This window comes from Abramis brama, assembly GCF_963993115.1.
Source record: "Abramis brama genome assembly, chromosome: 25".
Taxonomy (NCBI): domain Eukaryota; kingdom Metazoa; phylum Chordata; class Actinopteri; order Cypriniformes; family Leuciscidae; genus Abramis; species Abramis brama.
In genome coordinates this window covers 18,569,902-18,591,799 of record NC_139987.1, presented here as the reverse complement: position 1 = coordinate 18,591,799, position 21,898 = coordinate 18,569,902, and the positions used below count along the sequence as shown (strand labels likewise).

The window sequence follows — 21,898 nt, the reverse complement described above, 5'->3', positions numbered from 1 at the left end:
AGAGACGATGGTGTCCATGCCGGAGACAGTGGTGTCCGTTCCGGAGACATTGGTGTCCGTGCCGGAGACGTTGGTGTCTGTGCCGGAGACGTTGGTGTCCGTGCCGGAAACGTTGGTGTCCATGCCGTTGTCCGTGCCAGAGACGTTGGTGTCCGTGCCGGTGTCCGTGACAAAGATGGTGGTGTCCCTTCCGGAGATGGTGGTGTCCGTGCCGGAGACGTTGGTGTCCGTACTGGTGTCCGTGCCAGAGACGGTGGTGTCCGTGCCGGTGTCCTTTCAGGAGACGGTGGTGTCCTTTCCGGAGATGTTGGTGTCCGTGCCGGAGACGGTGGTGTCCGTGCCGGAGACGGTGGTGTCCGTGCCGGAGACGTTGGTGTCCGTGCCGGAGACGTTGGTGTCCGTGCTGGAGACGGTGGTTTGTGCCGGAGACGTTGGTGTCCGTTCCGGAGACGCTGGTGCCGTGCCGGTGTCCGTGCCAAAGATGATGGTGTCCGTTAGTGCCATGCCGGAGACCGTTGTATCCGTGCCGGAGTCATTGTGTCCGTTCTGGAGACGGTGGTGTCCATGCCGGTGTCCATGCCAGAGACGTTGGTGCCCGTGCCGGAGACGGTGGTTTGTGCCAGAGACGTTGGTGTCCTTGCGGGAGACGGTGGTGTCCGTTCCAGAGTCCCTGGTGTCTGTGCCGGTGTCCATGCCAGAGATGGTGATGTCCGTGCCGGAGTCATTGGTGTCCGTTCTGGAGACGTTGGTGTCCGTGCCGGAGACATTGGTGTCCATGCCGGAGATGGTGGTGTCCGTGCCGGAGTCGTTGGTTTCTGTTCTGGAGACGTTGGTGTCCGGAGATGGTGGTGTCTGCGCCGGAGACTGTGGTGTCCGTGCCGGAGTCGTTGGTGTCCGTTCTGGAGACGTTGGTGTCCGTGCCGGAGACGCTGGTGTCCGTGCTGGAGACGTCCGTGCCGGATGGAGGTGTCTGTGCTGGAGACGGTACTGTCCTTTCCGGAGACGTTGGTGTCCGTGCCAGAGACATTGGTGTCTGTGCCGGTGCCCGTATTTAAAACAAGGGTGTTACAACTTGCCCTGCGTTAGGTTGTGCCCCGCTCTCCCCTATCCCTGGGGGTACGTGCGGTGACAGAATGGGGTACACGAACAAAATGCTTTCATTTTTTCTACCTTTGTAAAATTGGATTTAAGATTTAAACTCTCTTCGATACAAAAAAATACCCTGTGTGAGTTCCTGTGTTTAATGTTGATCACATTAATCGAATATCCACACTATTGCAAATGTGTCATTGATTTTATACAACAGTTCAACAAACGAAAGGTATTAATATTGAGTGATGTTAATTTTAAACACAGTATTGTTAGTATTTTTTTCAACAAAATAATAGCTCCACGAAAGCCACAGCAGAACAGCAGCACACAGCAGTGTTTGTGAATGAATCTGCGGCTTTGAACAAATCATGAGAGTCAATGCTTCAATGATTCATTCATAATTACAGCCAATTGCTTCAATACTGAATGAATAAATGATTCGATGACTCACTCATAAAGACAGTGACTTGCCGCCACCTAATGGTGGTTTTAATTTAATATTTAAAAGCATCACTTCGTTTTTTACCATCAATGCATATTTCACTATTTAACTTTTTTTTTTTATAAAGGAATAGGTAAAAATGCACTGGAAAATCGATTTAAGGGAGCAAATATTGCCCCTTACTGAAAAAGTAAGGGTAACTACGTGTTTATTAATAGGCTACTGCAAAATATGCTCGAATGTTACAGTCACTGCCCTTGCCGTCCAGAATAAAAGAGAACATCCCAATCGAGTGAAGGGATTAGTGGAAACTGTGGTTCCTAATTATTGTGATCCAACATTTGCCTCACATTTCAGACTGAAAACACATCTATTTAATTATGTGCTCCCACTGATCTATATAGAATGACGTCATTATATATAGATTAGTGTGTGCACCCCATTTAATTATCTTTTTTATCTCCTCTGCTAATCAATTCTAATTTAAATTATTTACTTACTTTTTTAAACCTTGCATTTTCTTTCTCATTTTGTGTAAAGCACATAATTACCATTGTGTATGAAATTTGGTATATAAATAAACTTGCCTTGCAATGATATCTTACAACTGAAATGAACGAGATAGCTGTCTCCAGGTATTATAGATCTCCTTAGACAATGTTTTAAGCTTTCAAACAAAGATAAGCAAAAATAAATCTGCAAATAAAATTCTGGATTTACTCCTCTTATTCAAGCACCGCTGCAGTAAAATATATTGTAAACCCTAAGTCATGGTGAAATGATTTAGTTTCATAGTCGCTGGAGCAGGTTTTTATAGGCCATTTAATATAGCCTGCAGAAAAAGACCCTTTACATACTAACTATGTAGGAAAATGGGCTTAGCGGCTCTCCCATTTGCTCAGAATGAGATTAATTTACAGATGCACACATATACATAATCAGAGACAAAACAGAAGTTTTAGAGAAAGGAGGGTTGTCTCAGTTTAAGAGAGGAGGAGGACATAAAAAGAGTGTGGGGGAATGTTTTCATGTGATCTTCTGGGAGCAAGTCAGAAAAGGGACAGAGGGAGAAGGAAGAAAAGAGGCCAGGCTGAGAGGGCTTACTATAAATTGCCATGAAGGAAAAACAAATAAATAACAGAAAAAGTACCATGGTTAAAACTTTGAGGAGGCACATGACTGCCAGCCAAAATTAACGAACAAAGAAACCCTTAAAATCGAGCTAACCATTACAACCAGTCTAATTATTTAAAGGGAAAGTTTACCCAAAAATGAAAAGGCTGCCATCATTTACTCCCCCTAACGCCATTCCAAACCTGTAGTCTATGACTTTTTCTTTTCTTTTCAACGGAAGAAAGTAAGGACTGGTGCTGTCCAGTAAAATCACCATTAAAGTTAAATAAAAAAGGTCCATATTTCTTCTGAAGTAAAAAAATAGTTTGGAATGGCAAGTGACGCTTTGTGCGCCAGAATATGGTTTATAATTATGAGCTATAGACTAACCCAGATTGACAAAGCTAATCTTAAATGATCTAGAACCCCCCAAAAGTATGTTTATCTAGGTCTTCTAATAATTTTATCTTAAAAAAGCAGCACAGCAGTTCTGCTCTGGGATATGGGATATGTCATGAAACAAGGCTGTTCCCCTTGTTCTCTCCAGCTGGCTGGAGTTCTGGGTTTTTCTTTTTGCTCCGTCGGGAGGAAGCGAGGATCAGAGACAGCTGAGAGCACTTGACTCCCCTTGTCTCTGAGTTTCTGTACGTGAGGTCACTGGGCTAGTCCATTTCTCCCCAATAACAAAGATCTTGAAAACCTATTGAGAAGACTTTAAATCACCTTAATAAGCTAAAAAGGGGGGATAATCTTGTAGCAAAATTCATCAGCCATATACACAATGACTGTGGTGACTGTGAATAAAAACCCCTCAGAAGTCACACTCTTTCTGGATAAGCATAAAACAACATTGATTGCTAACAAAGAAACTTTTCGCATGACTTTCTGCATTATATTGAGATAATCTCTAAATCTTTTCCACATCTATCTACAGCTTTAGGTTGTGCAAGATATATTTTATATCTTATAGCCCTTTTTTGGGCTGCTTTTCTCAAATGGCTACTGTAAAAAAAATATGTTTTCAGAATGTTTTGCTAAAGTTATGAAAACATTTCTGAATGTTCAGATTGTTTGTTTTTTTAAAGTATTTTTTCTTGGTTATGGGAACGGTAGCCTACATTCCATTTAATCATTTTGCAAACATTATTGGAATATTATTGAAACAAGTATAACATTTAAGAAAAACATTTGACGCACGTCCAACTAAAACGTTTAAGAATTTTTTTTTCCCCTGAACAATGTATTTAAGTTCTGTCATGAAACTCCAGATAGCACAGGCTGATAGGTCCTTAACCCTATCAGCTTGCAATCTCATCATTCTATAGGGCGCAGCTGATTGGTTCCTTCTGTATCAGTAGCCAATGATCTTACTGCTAAACCTTCAAACATTTAGGGTGCTTCTTCTCCGTCCTCCATCCTATGACCTGCAAACCGATAGAGCTCAGCCATCTTGTAGGACATCTCAATTCTCTAACTGCACTGCGAGCAGTCGAGGATCGAGGAGGCTTCCTGAGGAGTCATGAGCGAGGATACACGGGTGTATCCTTTGTGAAAGTGTTTTATCGTCTAAACGTGACGCACGTATAAATTCTCCTCCCCTTCACATCACAATCATTTTAATTTATACTTTATCTTGGCAGTTTATATAAACCACACATTACACATATTTCAACTGGGCATCTACTTTCTTATAATTATTTATTATGAATTTCTTAAATAACCAAACTTCAACAACATAAGGGCAGATCCTTTGAGCGCTGCTGATGACGCTTTGATGTGACGCTCGAGTGATCAAGTATTCCAGTGTATAAATAAGCTTTCCTTCGATTCCTCCATCCTCGTTTCCTTTCCTTGCATCCTTCCCTCGCATCCTACAGGGGGTGGAGCTGAGACGAGGAAAGGAAACGAGGATGCACAAATGTGACCCTGGACCACAAAACCAGTCACATGGGTCAATTTTTTGAAATTGAGATTTATATATCACATGAAAGCTATTTGTCCGAGATACAACTATTAGAAAATCTGGAATCTGAGGGTGCAAAAAAAATCAAAACATTGAGAAAATCTCCTTTAAAGTTGTCCATTTATGTTGGCGATTGTGCTGCATTCACTCACAAAAATAAATGTTTTATATATTTACGGTAGAAAATGTACAAAATATCTTCATGGAACATGATCTTTACTTAAAATCCAAATAATTTTTGGCATAAAAGAAAAATCAATATGTTTGACCCATACAATGTTTTGTTGGCTTTTGCCACAAATATACCCGTGCGACTTGTGACTGGTTTTGTGATCCAGGGTCACATATAAGAATTGAGAATCACACATGGTACCTTTCTCAACTCCACCTGTATAGGGGTCGAATTCATGTACGCTATATTGTGTAGTAGTTGATGATTATGATGATGATGATGTTATCTATTCCGCCTAGACCAAATTTATCAACATTGTAATACCCATTAACATGCCAAACACTCCAAGAGTTGTGATGACCGAAATAACATTTTTGAGCCAATGTTTCAAGAACATTAAAATAACCAAGACCAGATAACTTTGAACAAACGTTCTCTAGAAAATAGTTGCTATAGTGTTACGTAACGTGGTTGTGTATTATGGTAGTGCTGGTATTTATTTATTTTTCTCTCTCTTTCTTCTCTCTCAGTGTCTCTCTGCCGCTCTACCAGGTGCGGAAGAGAGAGAGGTGTGACCTGCTGCTCGTTATGCTGGAGAAGCTGCATGATCAAAAGAGGCTTGGAATGACACTCGAAATGAAGCTTGCCTTCCAGAGTGTTGTGTCCCTCACCAGCTTTTGTTTTTGCTGTTGTATTGTATTGCATCAAGACTGTGCAATATTTCTCACCAAGCTAAGGCTTATTGTAGCCTACTCTGTTATTGTTGGTACTTCACAAGCCTAAATGTGCTGGAAGCTGTAGGGAGGTGGGTGGCTGTTTTATTTTTGTAATATCTTTTCTCCTGTTTTTGGTTAGTTAGTGTACTTTTCTGTTGTTTATTTGTTTTCTTTTGGCAGGTTAAGTAGTTTTAAGTAGGGTAGCCTACTTATGTTTGTTATTGTGGCTTTACCCCTCTCCTGAAGGTTGCTTTGCTTCCTTTTGACTTACTTTGTCAATTATACATTATATTTTGTTAATAAATCTTTGAGCTGAAATTTGATGTGTCTGTCGTGCAGGGCAAGGGACGAGCACACTCACTCACCCCAAACCTTTTTTTCTTTTTTCTTTTCACTGTTTACTCCCTTACCCTAGACAACTTTACCCCTGGGACGTAACAATAGCGATTTTTCTTAGTGCAACCATCTAAGTTTACTTGACCATGTTGTCATGGCTCACAAACTCACTTAGGTAAGTGTTTCACATTCATTGGACCATTCAGATTTACAGACTAGGCTATGCATACAAATGAGATGATTATCCTATGCCATGAGCTATTTGAGGAGCTATTTAAAAATGAGCAAGAGTCTGTTTATAATAATAGCCTGATTATAATCTTACCCCGGAAATTTATGTCAGACTGGAGGGATCAGTAGGTCAGATCACATACAGTAGTCTATAAAGTCCAGTATATTTAAAGTCCACTCAAGCTTTAATCATCTGGTTCCTTATTTAATTAACAATGATGCAGTTACAGAGCTTACAGTCCCATTGACTCACAGCTGAACAAGCTTGAAAGAGACATTTCTGTTCTTTAATTTTTAAATGTCCGTGAGGGACGGATATGTTGCCTCGTAAACAGGAAAAAAGGACCAGCTCCTTCCCCAAAATCTTGAGATTTACCCTAAAATCAGCCTGAAGTTATTACTTAAATGTACTCTGTGCGTTTGTGTGTTGCTCAATTTGTTAGCTGCTACATTATTCAACAACACAGTAGCCAGTGGTTGTTCACGGCCGAGTTATAGTACATTAAAAGTATGTTCTTCTTCTTTTTTCTTAGATTTTACGAAAACACTTGCCCAATATATTTTTTTCTGACAGAAAAAAATCACACGTTTTAGCCCAAAGAAAAGCAGATACGTCAAGCAGATCCAGTACTTACGCGAATAGAAATATCGCCACCTCCTGGTTATAGACTGGCACATTTCACATTCATACACTGTTTATTTATGCATTTCACACAAGTCACAGTCTGTTGACATTGTCACTTTATATATCAAAGTGAGATAAATAAACCACTAATAAAACTAATTAAAAATGAAAATGGTTAATTTTATAAGCTTTATCTAAATGATGATTACCTTAAAAGGATTGTAGTTTAAAGACATATAACTTTATATAATGTGCAAGACTTATAATAATAAAACACTTTTATATTAAAATGTATTTTATTAGTTAAGAATATTGAGTGTTCATCTGTGTTTTGTGTTTTGTCCAAAATAACTACACATTATTATTTACTATAGGCCATGCATTCCAGAAGTGATTATAACTAGTCAGCACCATTTCAAATGATTAAATGAATATCAATCACCTGAAGCCATTAATCTGTGAGAGCTCAGTCGCGGTAAATCTCTGAATCATTGTACTTTCCGTCTCTACTCCATCTGCTGAGTGTGATTCAGATTTAAGTTCATTTGTTTCATTTTCTTTATTATCAGATGCATCAGTATTCATCTCAGATGTGAGCAGAGTTATTATAGCACCTGTAGATGATTGCGGCCTGGATTCATGTCTTTCCACTGGTGTGTCAGATGTAGAGGAATCACTAATAATCATGCACGTATTTATTACTGTTGGTGGATGTGGCAGGACGTCGTTATTAAGGCAGTCAGGATCTTGTTTAAATGGTTTGGATGCTTCAAAAGGTGTTGTGTTGCATGGCGCTCTGCGAATTTCAGTCTCCACTGATTCCAAACCATTGTGCCCGGGTTCATCTGGTCTTTGTCTTTCAAATAGAGGGATTTCTGCCAAAATGAATAAAGGATATTAGAGAGTGCTGCATTCATAGCATGAATGCATGAATGAGGATCATTATTTACCGGTTTTGTTGGTACATCTGATTCGTTTATTGATGTCTGAATGGCCACGTACTGGATTTTCACCTGCAAGAGACAATATACGCATAAAGTAAAAGCTAAAGGGAAATTGCTTTAATAATATATTATATTGCATATTTCACAATATATTATTATAATATTTTATATAATATATTATATGATTAATATAACTAAATATATATATATATATATATAAACGTGTAATAAAAATATATAATATTACTTTAAAAATGTTCTTATAATAAAGTAAATGTTTAATAATATTATATTGTGTAATATTACAAACTATATTAGAATATTTCATATAATATTGTCTATAATAAATATTATAAATATGTATATTGTGTAAAATATTATCTAACAAATATATTATTATCAATAATATATATTGCTATATGTCCAAAAATGTATATTTAACATTTTATTTTAATAAAGTTAAAGCTAAATGGAAACTACACTAAATATATTAAAATATTTCATATATTATACTATATATATTAAATATTACATGTACATTGTATAAATAATTGTGTAACAAAAATACATTACAATATTTTGTATTATAATATTATTATATTATATATGATTAATATAACATACACAGTTTTTACATACTATATATTGTATTAACTATATATATATAGTATATATTATAATTTTTTCAATTGTTATTATAATAAAGTGAAAGCTAAAGGGAAATTGCTTTTATTAATCCTTTATATGCTTTATACACACACACTATACTCTATATATAGTTTAAACAATGAGTAATAAAATATATTACTTTCAATAACCTATTGCTACACGTCAAAATATATTATTATATTTTTAAATATGAAATACTTTATTTACCTCTCAGTCTAAAACATCGTGACAGAGCTACAGATACAGTGATGAGAAATATGAAGACAGACGCAGCGGTTCCCCACCATGACCTCCTGCAGTCATACTCATCATCATCTGGGAAAAAAAGTATAGTATTATGTATTGACATTTTAGTCATTAAGTGAAATGATCCTGTTCCAAGCTTTCAAACACATGAAGTAAATCTTACCAGTCACGCGAACAGTAACATTGACATGGGTTTGGACTTGATGTCTCATTTGGAAGCCGTAGAATGTGCAGATGTAGGTTCCGCTGTGTCCCAAGCTGTCTGGATTCAGCAGATGAAGGGACCCGTTGCCTAAGTGAGCCTGATCTATGTCGAGTTCAGCTTTACTTTCCCACAGGTTCGCGATCCGACGGGTCCGGCTGTCGTAAGTGAAGATGACGGAGGATTCTGTGGTTCTGATGAAGGTCCAAGTGAGGGTGAAATTGTGGCGAGGTTGTGGTATCATGCAGGGGATCATAAGTCCAGAGCCCTCCTCACCAAGTAACTTATCTAAGAGATTCAAACGATTCAAATAGCTGTTTGAAGGTATGACAAACACCTTTCTTGACATTGTTTTAGCAAGTGTCAGAAGTGGAAACTGTTACCTTGCTGATGCAGTGATGCGGTCCACACCTGCGTTCCATCCGCTGAGACGACAGAGCAGAAGTAAGTGTGGTCAGAGATGTTGCCCATCACACTGATGGCGCTCTCAACGGTGAACAGGCCCTTGGAGTCCGAGGTTTTACGAGTGAAGTTCTGGAGGCTTCTGGTGTCACGAGGGGGATCAGTGGCCCAGGTGACCTCAGGAGCTGGATAGATGTTCTGGGACAGACATGTGACCCTTTCCTCAACCATCTCAAGCTTCACAAACTGGATCAGAGCTAAACATTAAAAGGAAAATACCACATGAAATTCTATTAAAATTAATCGATTAGTTATTATTTGAACTGTGTATCTATACAAACGTATATACAATAAACTTTTTCTTTCTTCTCTACATGCATTGTAATAAGACTAACTGTCAGCAATTAAATCTCATGGTCTCTGGAAAATGACTGGTATAAATATCTACTACGTTTTAATGCCATATATTATATAATGTTATTTACTGTCATTTGCTATATATAATACATGGAATTATATGCTATATATTTTCATGTGTAAACTGTCATTTAAAAAGAAAAAAATATTTATAAATTCTTTGTTATTGTTTTTTAACAAATAACCCTGGAGAAAAAAATATATATAAAAAAACAAAAAACAAATAAATAAATATTTTCAATATTTAAATAAATACCTTTTTCAAAATAAAAAAAATCTGAAAAAATACTTTCTATTAAATGAATACTATTTTATTATCTGTCAGAATAAAATACTTTGTGATTACTCTCATTTGGGTTTTTTTATTTTTTACTTCCGACCAAAAATATTTTAACATAGTATTTACTTTTTGTATGTTACTCTTTTGTGTTTTCAATATTAAAATAAATGTTTTTCAAAAGAAAAAAATATATATCCGAAGAAAATAATTTCTATTAAATTAAAACGTTTTTTTTTCTATATTATCTGTCAATAGAATAAATTACCAAAAATGAAAATGTATTATGAGTTATTTTTTAATTATTTCAATGTCATTTGTTACTTTTACTTGTCAATTTTCCACTATTCTTAAAAGTTTTCCACAGACCACGCTAGCGCCCTCTTGTGGCCCCATGAGAGTCCTTTGAGCACAGTTGGAAAACTAAATTCCTTTTATAGTAGGTGACCAATTTTTTTTACACTTTTTGAAAAGTAGCTTTTTACATCAGACAACCCCAATAACCCAAGCAAACTCAAACAATATGACCAGACCATGACCCCGTGACTGACCTTTCACCCCCAGATTAACAAAGGTTTCCTGGTTTCCCTTCCTGGTGCTGGTGTAGCACTTATACCTCCCTTGATCCTGGACTTTAACTTTCCTCAGCACCAGAGAGGCATTTCCCTGTGTAATCTGGGAATTAAACAGGTTCGTCCGGCCACTGAAATGCTTGTTCTGGAGCCCGTACTGGTCTTTATTGTAGTAGTAGCTATGGACGGGGATTTGCTGCTTGTACCAGTGGATGACCACGGCTCCCGTGGGCCTGAAGCTGCAGGGTAGCACGCAGTCTTCTAAGAACAGACAGGTCACGTGTGCATCTAGAGCGAGACCAGCACATGTAAAATAATTGCAATGTTAAATTCAGTTTTGCTTTGCATACAAAAATTCTCACCAGCTAAAACTGTTCTAAGAACATTTTGTTACCGTTCCCATTGAGTTATGCAAAAATAAAATTGTAAGCCTATTATAAGTGTTTATATTTTAGACCTGTGGCTGTCAGGATGGTTTTCGCGGGAAATTGCGTACGTCACTCGCGTGTCTAGTCATATCAGTAAATAGAGAAGAAGAAAAAAACGTAAATAGAGATAATTTGCTCCGAAAACTTTGTCGTGGGTATGGTGTGGGAGTGGAATGGGTTATAATTGTCAAAAAGGTTGACATCACGCTAAATTTAAAACAGCAGAACAGAGAAGACTTTGGCTTTTCGGAGATGGCCACAACTGAGGGATTTGACATGAATCATGATGTAAAAGAGATGGCGTTTTTATTACTCAATAGGTGAGTAAGGTATTGAACAGATACATTGCCAGGTAGCTCTCTAACAGAGTCCATTGTAAAACATTATCTGTTGCAAAAGGTCATAATAGGCTATTCACTTGCACAGTCAGGCATATTCTTCTGTAAAATGCATGCAGTTTTTTAACCGCTAGAGGGCGGAGTCACAGTGTACCATTAAAAACGTTAGACAAACTAAAACGTTTCAGAAAAACGTTCCATATAACGTTGAACGAACATTCTCTAAACATTACTAGAAGAATTTTGTTCATAACTGTGAGAGAACATTCCCTGTTAGCTGGGTCACTACATATTCTATTGTTCTGGTTGTCTTGGTTTAAAATAGCTTTATGCCAAACAATGCCAAATCATCAAATAACAAAACTGCACATTTGCATAAAGATTTAGTCATGAACCTGTTCTTTTATTCAAATAGACTGTAATGTAGATGCTAAAATATTTCCTTGTAGGCTGCTTATGAGGATGAATAAATCACATATTCATTCTCGTCAAAGTCAGTCTTTGTTCTTGTTCTCGTTCACCAGTGTCATTATGAGACTAATGGAGTTTCCTACAAGTGCTGCTTTGATCCATTCACTGAGCAACCACAGCTACTTAAATGACATACAACTAAATGACATAGAACTTAAATGCCAGAGATGGAAAATGCAGGGGGAAAAATGACAAAACAAGTACCATTCAAATAAAATGAAATAAATATTCCAGTAACAATTTATTCACGTATCATGCACAAAATATTTGATCTTGCATTTTATATTTTTTATATTATAAATGAAACATTTTATTTAAAAAAAGAAGACAACATTAAAAAACAAAGAGACTTTCTTTATGAAAGTGAAAGTGTTCATGTTTCTTACAAGACATGGATGGTGATTATATCTCACACTGAGAAGCATCAAAAGTGAGCATGCGTGTATATGTGGTCTTACCTTTAGTAATGATGATACCAGAAATGCGAGTCCTAAGCAAAAGCACAAATGCAACACAAAGAAACAGCAGATCCATGACTGTCAGACTATGCCACACGTTCAGATCAAATTTACTGTGATGCCACAATCTTTCTCTGTACGTGTGCATGTGTCCTGAGAGTGTGTGCGCGTGAGAAAGGGGGAGAGAAAGACCCTTGTGGACATATCAATTAAACCGGTAAAAGATTAACCAGAGTGCATGAGTGGACATATAGTGACCAGAACTGGTTTGGCCATGTAACGGGTACAGTTAAGCAGAGGAGAAAGAAAAGAACAGACCGGTTCATTTAAACCTCAAAGCACACTGGTGTGGTCTGTCCATGCATGTCATGTTGTGGTTATTTTAGTCCTAAATAAGATTATGATTATGATTAAATACATTACCGTTCAAAAGTTTGGGGATGGAAAGATATTTTAATGATTTTGAAATGATCTGCATTTATTTATTTGATCAAAAATACAATAAAAACTTTAATATAGTGAAATATAACTACAATTTAAAAACTGTTTTCTATTTTAAAACGTAATTTATTCCTGTGATGGCAAAGCTGAATTTTCAGCAGTGATTACTCCAGACTTCTGTGTCACATGATCTTCAGAAATCATTCTAACATGCTGATTTGCTTCTAAAGAAACATTTATTATTATCAATGTTGTAAACAGTTGAGCTGTGTGATATTTTTGTGGAAACCGTGATGCAATTTGATCAATTTAATGCATCTTTGCTAAATAAAAGTATGAATTTCTTTACAAAATCAATTCTCCTGGCCCCAAACTTTTAAACAGTAGTGTAATTACAAACTGTATGGAAAATTACTAATTAATTATTGATATATTTTTTTAATAATACAATTTAATATTGTAAAAACAGCCAGTGTGAGATTTATGGGAAATTTATTATAAATTATTGATAAATAATGTATTTATTTTTTAAATATATATATTTTTTTATATAATCTTTAAAAAAAAATATTTAATCAAAGTACCGTTCAAAAACATAATATACATGAAATGTTTGGTTTCTTCTGAATGTTTCCTGAATGACATTTTGTTCACACAAATACTCAGAATGCAAATTAAGTCCCATCAGTTGGTCTTCCAACTTGTATTTCTCTCTTCTTTTTTCTGTCCATGGTTAACTTTGAGAACCCGAAGGTTCTGTCATATTAGTTTACTTCCTGCTTGTGGCTCTTCCAATGTTCTGGCTATGAAAGACAAGAGAAAAACATTCAGTTGCAAAATTGAAAATCTGTTTGGAAATTTTACTTCGTCTTTACGTGACAGGGAACTTCTATAAAGTTCTTCTTATGACTTAATTATAAAAAACAAAGGACTGTAACAAACAGGACAGTACCTGAGTTCATGCTTTGCATTTCCGCATCCTCTTCAGCGTTTTCTTGATTTCTTTTCGATTTTGCTGCAAACGTAAACATCACCATTGAATATATACACAACAATAAACACTGAAATATTATGGATTGACTTCTGTTCACTGTATTACCTCTGTATTTTTTTATAACCAAAGTGATTGCGAGAAGAGCGATTAATCCTGCGACGATACCCAGCATCCACAGATTATATTTAAGAAAATCTACAAAGAGAGAGAGACAGATGTTTAAAAAATTAAAATGCCTCAATGTTTCAACAGGAAATGAGTTCTAGGTTTGGTCCAACAGATTCATTATTGGATGGATAAGTTCATGGATCAGTGGATACCTTTCCCCTGCCTGGAGGTTTTAAGAACAACACGGGTCTGGATCAGATGCCGCATCTTTGCTCCTGAGAGCGCACATGTGTAGATTCCAGAATGCTCTGAGCTAACAGGTTTCTGCAGGTTTAGTGAAACATCCCCTTTAAATGCATTTTCCTCTTCCAGTTCTGCTTGATCCCAGGAGCGGCTGGATTTATGGGTCCTGCTGTCATACTCGAGGACATCTGTGGTTTTGTTTACTGTCGTAAAAGTCCAGACGAGAGAGAAAGACTGAAGGTCCTTGGGAGCTCTACATGGAATAATCAGGTCTTGCCCTTCAGAGCTGGTAATTTCTGTTTTGTACATGAGACAACATTGCTATTATCACCTTCATAAGCATAGCATTTATAACAAACATCTGTATTAGTACTAAAGCATATATCACAAGTTTTACCTTGCAGCTTTAATGAAGCTGTCCATGTCTGCGTGCCATATTTGGAGGTGATGTTACACACGTATATATGATCAAGGCTGTTGTTCTGCTGTTTTAGGACGCTCTCCACTGTAAAGAGGCCCTTTTCGCCAGGAGCCATGTGGGTGATGGGCTGCAGGGCAGCAGGAGGTAAACTGGGCTTTGTGCTCCAATGCACCACCGGAGCTGGGTAAACTTCTTTAGTAGAGCACCGAATCAGCCCAGAGGGATCGGTGTTAATGAAGATCGCACTGATGGGAGCTGGAGGACATTCAATGAAAAAAAAATCACTTAAATTTTTTTTTCAATTGATAAAAAAGTAGCAATATCAATAAGAACATATTGATGTTAAAAGTCGATTAATCAGTCCAAATTCAGCCATTGTCAGAACAGAATTGGCCAATAATAATGACTATTTTTATCAGCTAAATTAAGGGCCAGATTTACTAAACAGGGCAAATTAGTGTGAGCGCAATTTCCATAATGACCAACGCAATGTACCAAAAGCAGCGCAAATTTGATCGGTAAATAATGGCGCAAATACCTGTAAATTGACTAGCGCAAACCTTAGTAAATCAGCTTGCATGATTCATTTAAATACTCTTCTCTTATAAATGTTGCATCTGAAAAGGAAACTCCTACAAATGCAAATGCAGTAAGGTCAGCCACAAAAATCACCGTCCACGCCTTTTGAACGCTAATTTTTCACTGCGTGTTTTAAGTAATCGTGACAGTAGTTTTTTAATGCCAAAAAAGGGGTTTGCATTGGTAGCTGTTAGTAAATCTAGGCCCTAAGACTTCTAACTATGAGGACAAAATTTAACATTCATTTGTTTTATATACAGCAAAAAAAGAACAGATTATTTTTTATCTGCTTGCTAACTGAATAAAAGAAGCTAAAAAGTATGAATGGGGCATTGTGTTCGTAAACAGCTGAATGAAGTAGGACATCTTGTTTGTGAACGAAAACTGAGCAAATGTTAATAAATAACTTGTTTTGGAAGACTTCCACAAAAAAAAAAAATCTGTTGAATGAATGGCTCAATGACTCTCATTACACAAAAAGACTCACTTCTCACTGCCTACTCTAACAAATCATAAAATGAATCTGAACCAATCTCTAGTGAAGTTATTTACATAATAAAGTCACTGGGATGAATAGAAATCTTCATCACTACAAATGGATAGGTTATTATGGCAGTGTTTCCCAACCCTGTTCCTGGAGGCACACTAACACTAAAAACATTTTCCAACTCTTCCTGTTCCTAATCAAACACCTGATTCAAACCATCAGCTCATTAATAAAGAAGGTAAATAGAGGGATCAGATAAGGGAGACATCCAAAATGTACGCTGTTGGTGCTCCAGGAACAGGGTTGGGAAACACTTATAGTGATGTTACCCAACAAATATAGTCCTAAGCCACTGATAAACCCATAATGGTCTACGACTACTAATCACAGACAATACATTTAAAAATAAATCAATATATATCAAACCTTCCACTGTTGCAATAACATATATCTGAGTCACATTGTTGACCACGCATTTGTATCGTCCTTTACTCCTTGTATCTACTTGTTTCACAAGCAGCGATGCATTGCCTTGGGAGACGTTGTCGCCGAAGAGCCACACTTTGTCATTGCTGAGCCTCTTTCCTGCCGGCTGTAAACTGAGTATGAGCGCATCCTGCTGGTACCAATTAATATTCACATCAGAATTATTGGGCGTGAAAGAGCAGGGAAGAATACAGTCCTCAGAGAAGATGCAGGTCACACGAACCTCTGCAAATCAACAAAAGGGATTTTAAGATATTCCTACATTTACGAGAATGAATTATGAGTTTCATTTAAAGTAGGGGTGTCCAATCCTGCTCCTGGAGGGTCACTGTCCTGCAGAGTTCAGCTTCAACCGCAGTTAAACACACCTAACATTATTTTACTTATGTCATTTTAATTTTTGTGATCTAATACAATGATCATAGTATGTTGAGAAGGCTGCAAACTTGCCATTTCAAAACCATCAACTTCTTACTAATATTTCCTTTTAAAGACGTTGCTGGATTGATGCCTTTGTCGTATATGTAAATGTCCACCCTCAGTTTCCTAACCTCATGGTAAGTGCATGTGTACAATACATACACATGTGCACCCATATATATGCCACCTTTTTTCTCAGAAAAAGTTAGTTCTACTGCCGCTGTTTGCTGTCTGTCCTTTTCTATGGGTGATTACAATTGTGTGTTCACCCAGATCATCATGCTAAGAGGACATTTATCAGTAATGACCACTTATGACTGTGATTGTTTAGCGTTCAACACACTCACCTTATCGGAGTCGGCAAGAAGATTGTTTGGCTATAAATACAAAATAAACAGAAGCGGCAGTGTGCATGACTGCATGACCTTTATGTTGTGACACTGGCGTAGCGGACTGAGATTGCACCAAACTATCTCTTCCACAGATTAATTGGCATTGATTATTTCAATCATTGATTATATAATATTGATTATTGCCATAAGAGTGATAAAATCTCATATGGAATAGTTGCACTAATGGATCAGTTGTACTTCTGTTTCTCATCTTATCTTGATGTCATGCGTGTAACGCTTTCCTTTGTGCTATGTGTCTAGTCTAGATCTATTATTGAGAGTCCCTGGAGAGGTCTTGGCTTGTCGAAATATTCACAGTGACTGTGTTAGTCCAAACAGATGACGGGCCGGAGTGCATTCTAGCAGACTCACTCATCTCCTTCACTTGCAGACTATAACAAGGAGGGGCTCAAAAACGCATTAGCTGAAATTCTGCCTCCACTTGAGATCTAAGAGTAGCATCCACTTTAATTACATAATAAGGTATATTTATAACGATTATTTATCTTTCCTGGCATCTTTTTTAGTTTGGCTGTTGATCTATTGCAGGAATAATGCACATTCAAAATAAGTGGTCCAATGAAACTGGAAAAAGCAAAGATGAATCACCTACTTCAGATTAATAATTTATTAGCTCAAAAATGCATTTTTGTGTCTCTATTTGAAAGCCTTTTTTGAGAAGACTCATACATATGATAGATAATACGCAGTTATATATGAAAAACTTAAAACTGAAGGGTTAGGTAAAGTGCTAAAATGTCTGAAACTGAAGTATAAATAAATTAAAACTAAAAAGATATATATTTTAAAAACTATTAAAATATTACACTAAAAAAATATAGAAATTTTTAAATAAAAAATAATAAATATTATTAAAATAATAAATATGAATAAATACTACAGTAGTACATAAATAATCCTAAAATAACATATATTTTGAACCTATATAATAATTTATAACAGCAAAAGCAATCAATGGGTAATATCTAATATTTGTTTCAGTACTGGAAAGAATTCCTAAGCAGGAACTACCTAATAACTAGAAAACAGATGTCTCTAAATGGTCTTGCCAACATTCATACCCTATTCCATCCACTTGAATTACATAAGGTATATTCATAACGTAAGTCTTTCCTGGCACCTTTTCAGCTTCACTACAAACATGAATTGATCATAAGTGACCCAACTGAAAGTAGCAATCAAATAGAAATCAAAGCTGATCAATAGCGAAAAGAAAAATAATAAGTAAATCAATCACTTTAGATGAGCGATTCATTTCATAAAGGAAAGTGGCATGCTTTATAAATAAAGTGGTCAAACTTTGGACCTAAAAATTAATGACATACTGGAAAATAAGAAAAAAGTTACTCAACTTTTAGAAACAATGTCAAAAATCACAATAAAAGTTAATCTTACCTGAAACCTTACACTCCACTAAGGAAGAAATCCATAAAACTACATAAGCGCCATAGAGAGTCCTTGACATTCTCCCTCACAACAATGTACTGAAGCAAAAAAGAGTTGCGGGACTAAAAGAGTAGAGCAGAGAGAAACTAAATTGCCGAGAAGATGAGACTCTTCAAAAGAGTCTTTCTCAGGAACGTAATCAGACCCTGTTCCTCTTTACTGCTTCAACAGCACAGACAGGCAAAAAATGAAGAAAGAAGTATCCCTTGGGTCCACCTGAATGAAGTCTTTGTGAATAAAAAACTAGAGGCAAGTAGAGAAAGTTCCTCAGGTGATTTCTGAATATTGACTCTGCTGTGTAATCTTGCTGAATGACAGAGAGAGGGAGAAATAGAGAGAGAGAGAGAGAGAGTAGGAGGACAGGTTTCCACGCCTCTTTCATAGATCATGAGTTGAGTCACTAAATGACAGCTGAAACCCTTTACCACTACCCTGTTCTCATGCAAATGACTTTAAGATAACCTTCCCACATCCCCCAGGTCAACCTTTCTGAAGTTCATTGTCTTTTCTCACCACCTTGTTCTTTGTTGAGCCTTTGCTAAATTTAGATGTGCTGCAACTGTCCTTGTCAACTTCTTGCTCAATTTGCCAAACTCTAAGTGTGGTAACCATGCGTACGTACCTAGTAGTGGATTGCAGTAACCCTGCTGATTAGTAAAGATTCGTATGACGTCAAACAGTTGTTTCCTTCCTGGAAGGAGCCCTTTAGATGGCCCAATAAAACCTTAATAGTTTTTTTTTTTTTTTTACATTCCACAGCTACATTTGACTGATGTGTAATGCATAGAATGAGTCCAAACTTGTAGTATTTACAGACTTTGACAGGTGCAAGTTGTCATACCAACCGTACAGGTTAACAAATGCACAGGCTTGAGAAAGTGCGTTCGTTGACTGAGCTGATCTAGTGCCCTCAGGCTGTAGCAGAAGTGTGGTCAATGTGTGTTGACATGGCAGTGCTGGTTCAGTTCTGCCAGCAGGGGCAGTCCAGTAAATACATTCCTCCTGGCTTTAATCACACTGCACACAAATGTGATTTGGTGTTCAAATCCAATCTTTAGGATTGACAGTCCACGTCTGTCTGTCTGTCTTTATGTTTTGACTTCTTCCAATTGTATTTAGGCTTCAAAATTGATGATTGAAGATTATCACAATGAACAAAACGTGTAAGAATCATTAGCTTTTTTTAGTCATAGGCCTTATTTTCTGCAATAATCCAAAAGCCAATGAAAAAATCCTATTGGGTTTTTGTTGAGGGAACCAGGGTGATGCTATTTTCTGGGTTGGCCTACAAAAATATGTCATCCCTGCACCACTCTACTCTATCAACCACTGAGAATATTCCATCAGGTCCACAGAGGTGGAGCTGGACTCTGTCAAGCTCCACCCATTATGTCCAGACAGGGGAAGCTGGATGTCATTTGGCTCTGCAGTGAGCACCACTTGGAATTGGTAATCTGTGTTTTAGATATATTCTGAAACTAGGGTGCAAACAATGTTCAGAGTTTGTAGTTCACAAATAGTTTTTAAACATATAATTTCCACTTTTTTAAGTATCAAAATGTACCCATGGCTATATCATATACTGTACTTCACAATTTTGTGATCAAAACAGTATTAGCCCTCCTGTCATTCAGTATTTGGCCACAAGAGGATGTTTGTGGGATTTGAATGAAGAAGAGGGGTGATTGTGGAAATTACCCTTTGGCTGTGATGGTGGAGCAGCTTTTTATATCCTTCTTATAATGATTAATGATCTGAATAGAGAAGGATGATCCTCGTTCAGCGTAAAAGAGCAGCTTCCTCTAGACGCAGTGAGGCACGTGCACGACTCCCTTAGATGCCACCACTCTTCTGTGCCCTCAATCAGACTCTAATCCTGGATTAGAGGAGCATGTTACTGGTCTGGGGGATTACTGTTCTGCTAGCTGCAATTTTATTATTGATTGTGTGCCACCATGTTTTATCTGATATTCGGTTGGACTACGGTTTATTATTCTTTTCTATATACAGACTCTGACTGTCTCTCCTCAATTCCCCTCTCTTGTGCTTTTATGTCACACGGAATGATTTTTATTAGAACTTTTTATAATTTTTTTTGCTGACAATCATTACAACTATTGTATACTTTTTATCATGCATTTATTAATTAATTGCTAAATCTTTTATAATTATGATATGATAATCATAAGAAATTCCGATTTTGTATTTAAATATATTAATATTTATAATTAATAATATTATATTTAATAATGTTATCACTTTTTATTGTGTAAAAATTCTTTATTTACTTTTTACACATTATGAGTTGTTTTGGCATTTCCGCAATGACTGACCATTTTTTCAAAAGTTAGTGTAGCCTACTTGGTTTAGGAAGAGACAGCAGTGTCATTGAAGGTGCATGAGATCAAATATGAGACATGTATGGAAAAAATTAAGAAAATCAAGGTAAATATCACATCAGATTTTTATTATGCATAATTTCAACACACATAAAAAGGAAAATTCTGTCATCACTTACTCACCCTCATGTCATCCCAAACCCACAAGACTTTCGTTCACCTTCGAAACACAAATAAAGATATTTTTAATCAAATCTGAGCGATTTCTGTCTCTCCATTGACAGCTACGCAGCTACCATTTTGATGTTCGTCATATCATTATGAGGCGCTGCGTCATATCATTACACCTGCTGGACTCATGGTACGGCAGCAAAGTTTCTTGATTATTACGCAGGAATGAGAGTATAGTTCCTAGCCATATCATCCTAGAAAATCACAACTTTTCATTTTCCGTCGGTCTTAGTACACGATGTAACTACAGAAGAGTCAAGTTTTAAATAGGAAAAATATCGAAACTCTTTGGTCATTTTTTTTGAGAGAGATGCTAATGGTCCTGTCCGATTCAATGATCTATGCTAAGCTATGCTAAAAGTGGTACCGCCAGACCCGGAGTTCGGCTGAATGGATTCGAAAACGGTAAAACTCAACTGTTTAACTCTGGGGGAGTTGTAAAATGAGCCTATTTCCAAAAAAAGTGGAGTATCCCTTTAATCGACACACGCATCAGTTATGATAAACGGAAGCTCAAGCATGTTCGCTTGACGTGCAAGAACCAATGAGGTTCATTCTTGTGTTACGCAGCACGTTTGAGCTTCAGCAAGAACCAATGAGGTTTGTTCTCGCACGTCAAGCAGGTTCGGTTGAGCTTGTTTATGTTCGCTGATCAATGTTTATGTGTGAATAAATGCCTAAATTGAATCTGTTCATCGTATAAAGCGATCGTGTCTGCTTAGACAGATAGATGATAGATAGATGGATGGATATTATGTTATGCTGTTATATAATATATAGCATTCCTCCATCATCTTGCTTTTGTCTCCTAAAGGAAGCCTCTCTTGTTCTCTCCCATCCCTGTTCAGTCTCCCTCTATCACCCCCCCCCCCCCCCCCCCCAACCTTTCATCTCACCATCATCTCTTGATCTTCTCCATGACTGTAATCCTCTATGAAGCGAGTTAAGATGCTTCTCACATTAGCCTGATGGTGAGTCTGCACATCATAGCAGCATGACAGCCAGAGACACATGCAATTACAGAAAAAACACATACTGACACTTTATGCTTCATCTACAGCTAGAGGTTACTCAAAATGCGAGTGATTTGTAAAAGACTCTGTAAACACACATAAGACTACTAACAATGTTAGGTTTATGTTGACGGACATGAGAAGACTAGTAATTTGTTGATTT

General features: G+C 37.0%; 2 protein-coding genes across 2 annotated transcripts; both read right to left on the bottom strand.

Annotated features, from left to right (window-relative positions):
* Positions 1-6,746: 6,746 nt before the first annotated feature.
* LOC311076285 (uncharacterized protein) lies at positions 6,747-11,756 on the bottom strand. The gene is made up of 6 exons (XM_084104360.1): positions 10,399-11,756; positions 9,135-9,410; positions 8,713-9,039; positions 8,511-8,618; positions 7,641-7,703; positions 6,747-7,565 (listed from the first exon to the last, which is right to left on the bottom strand). The coding sequence occupies exons 2-6, from the start codon at positions 9,382-9,384 to the stop codon at positions 7,129-7,131; spliced, it is 1,185 nt and encodes a 394-aa protein (XP_083960486.1). The 5' UTR covers positions 9,385-9,410; positions 10,399-11,756; the 3' UTR covers positions 6,747-7,128.
* A 1,351-nt stretch (positions 11,757-13,107) lies between these two features.
* Positions 13,108-18,719, bottom strand: hhla2a.1 (HERV-H LTR-associating 2a, tandem duplicate 1). Its single transcript, XM_084104361.1, has 7 exons — positions 18,102-18,719; positions 15,814-16,098; positions 14,298-14,576; positions 13,870-14,196; positions 13,655-13,744; positions 13,508-13,570; positions 13,108-13,358 (listed from the first exon to the last, which is right to left on the bottom strand). Exons 1-7 carry the CDS (start codon positions 18,169-18,171, stop codon positions 13,315-13,317), a joined length of 1,158 nt encoding a protein of 385 aa, XP_083960487.1. The 5' UTR covers positions 18,172-18,719; the 3' UTR covers positions 13,108-13,314.
* Positions 18,720-21,898: the final 3,179 nt, after the last annotated feature.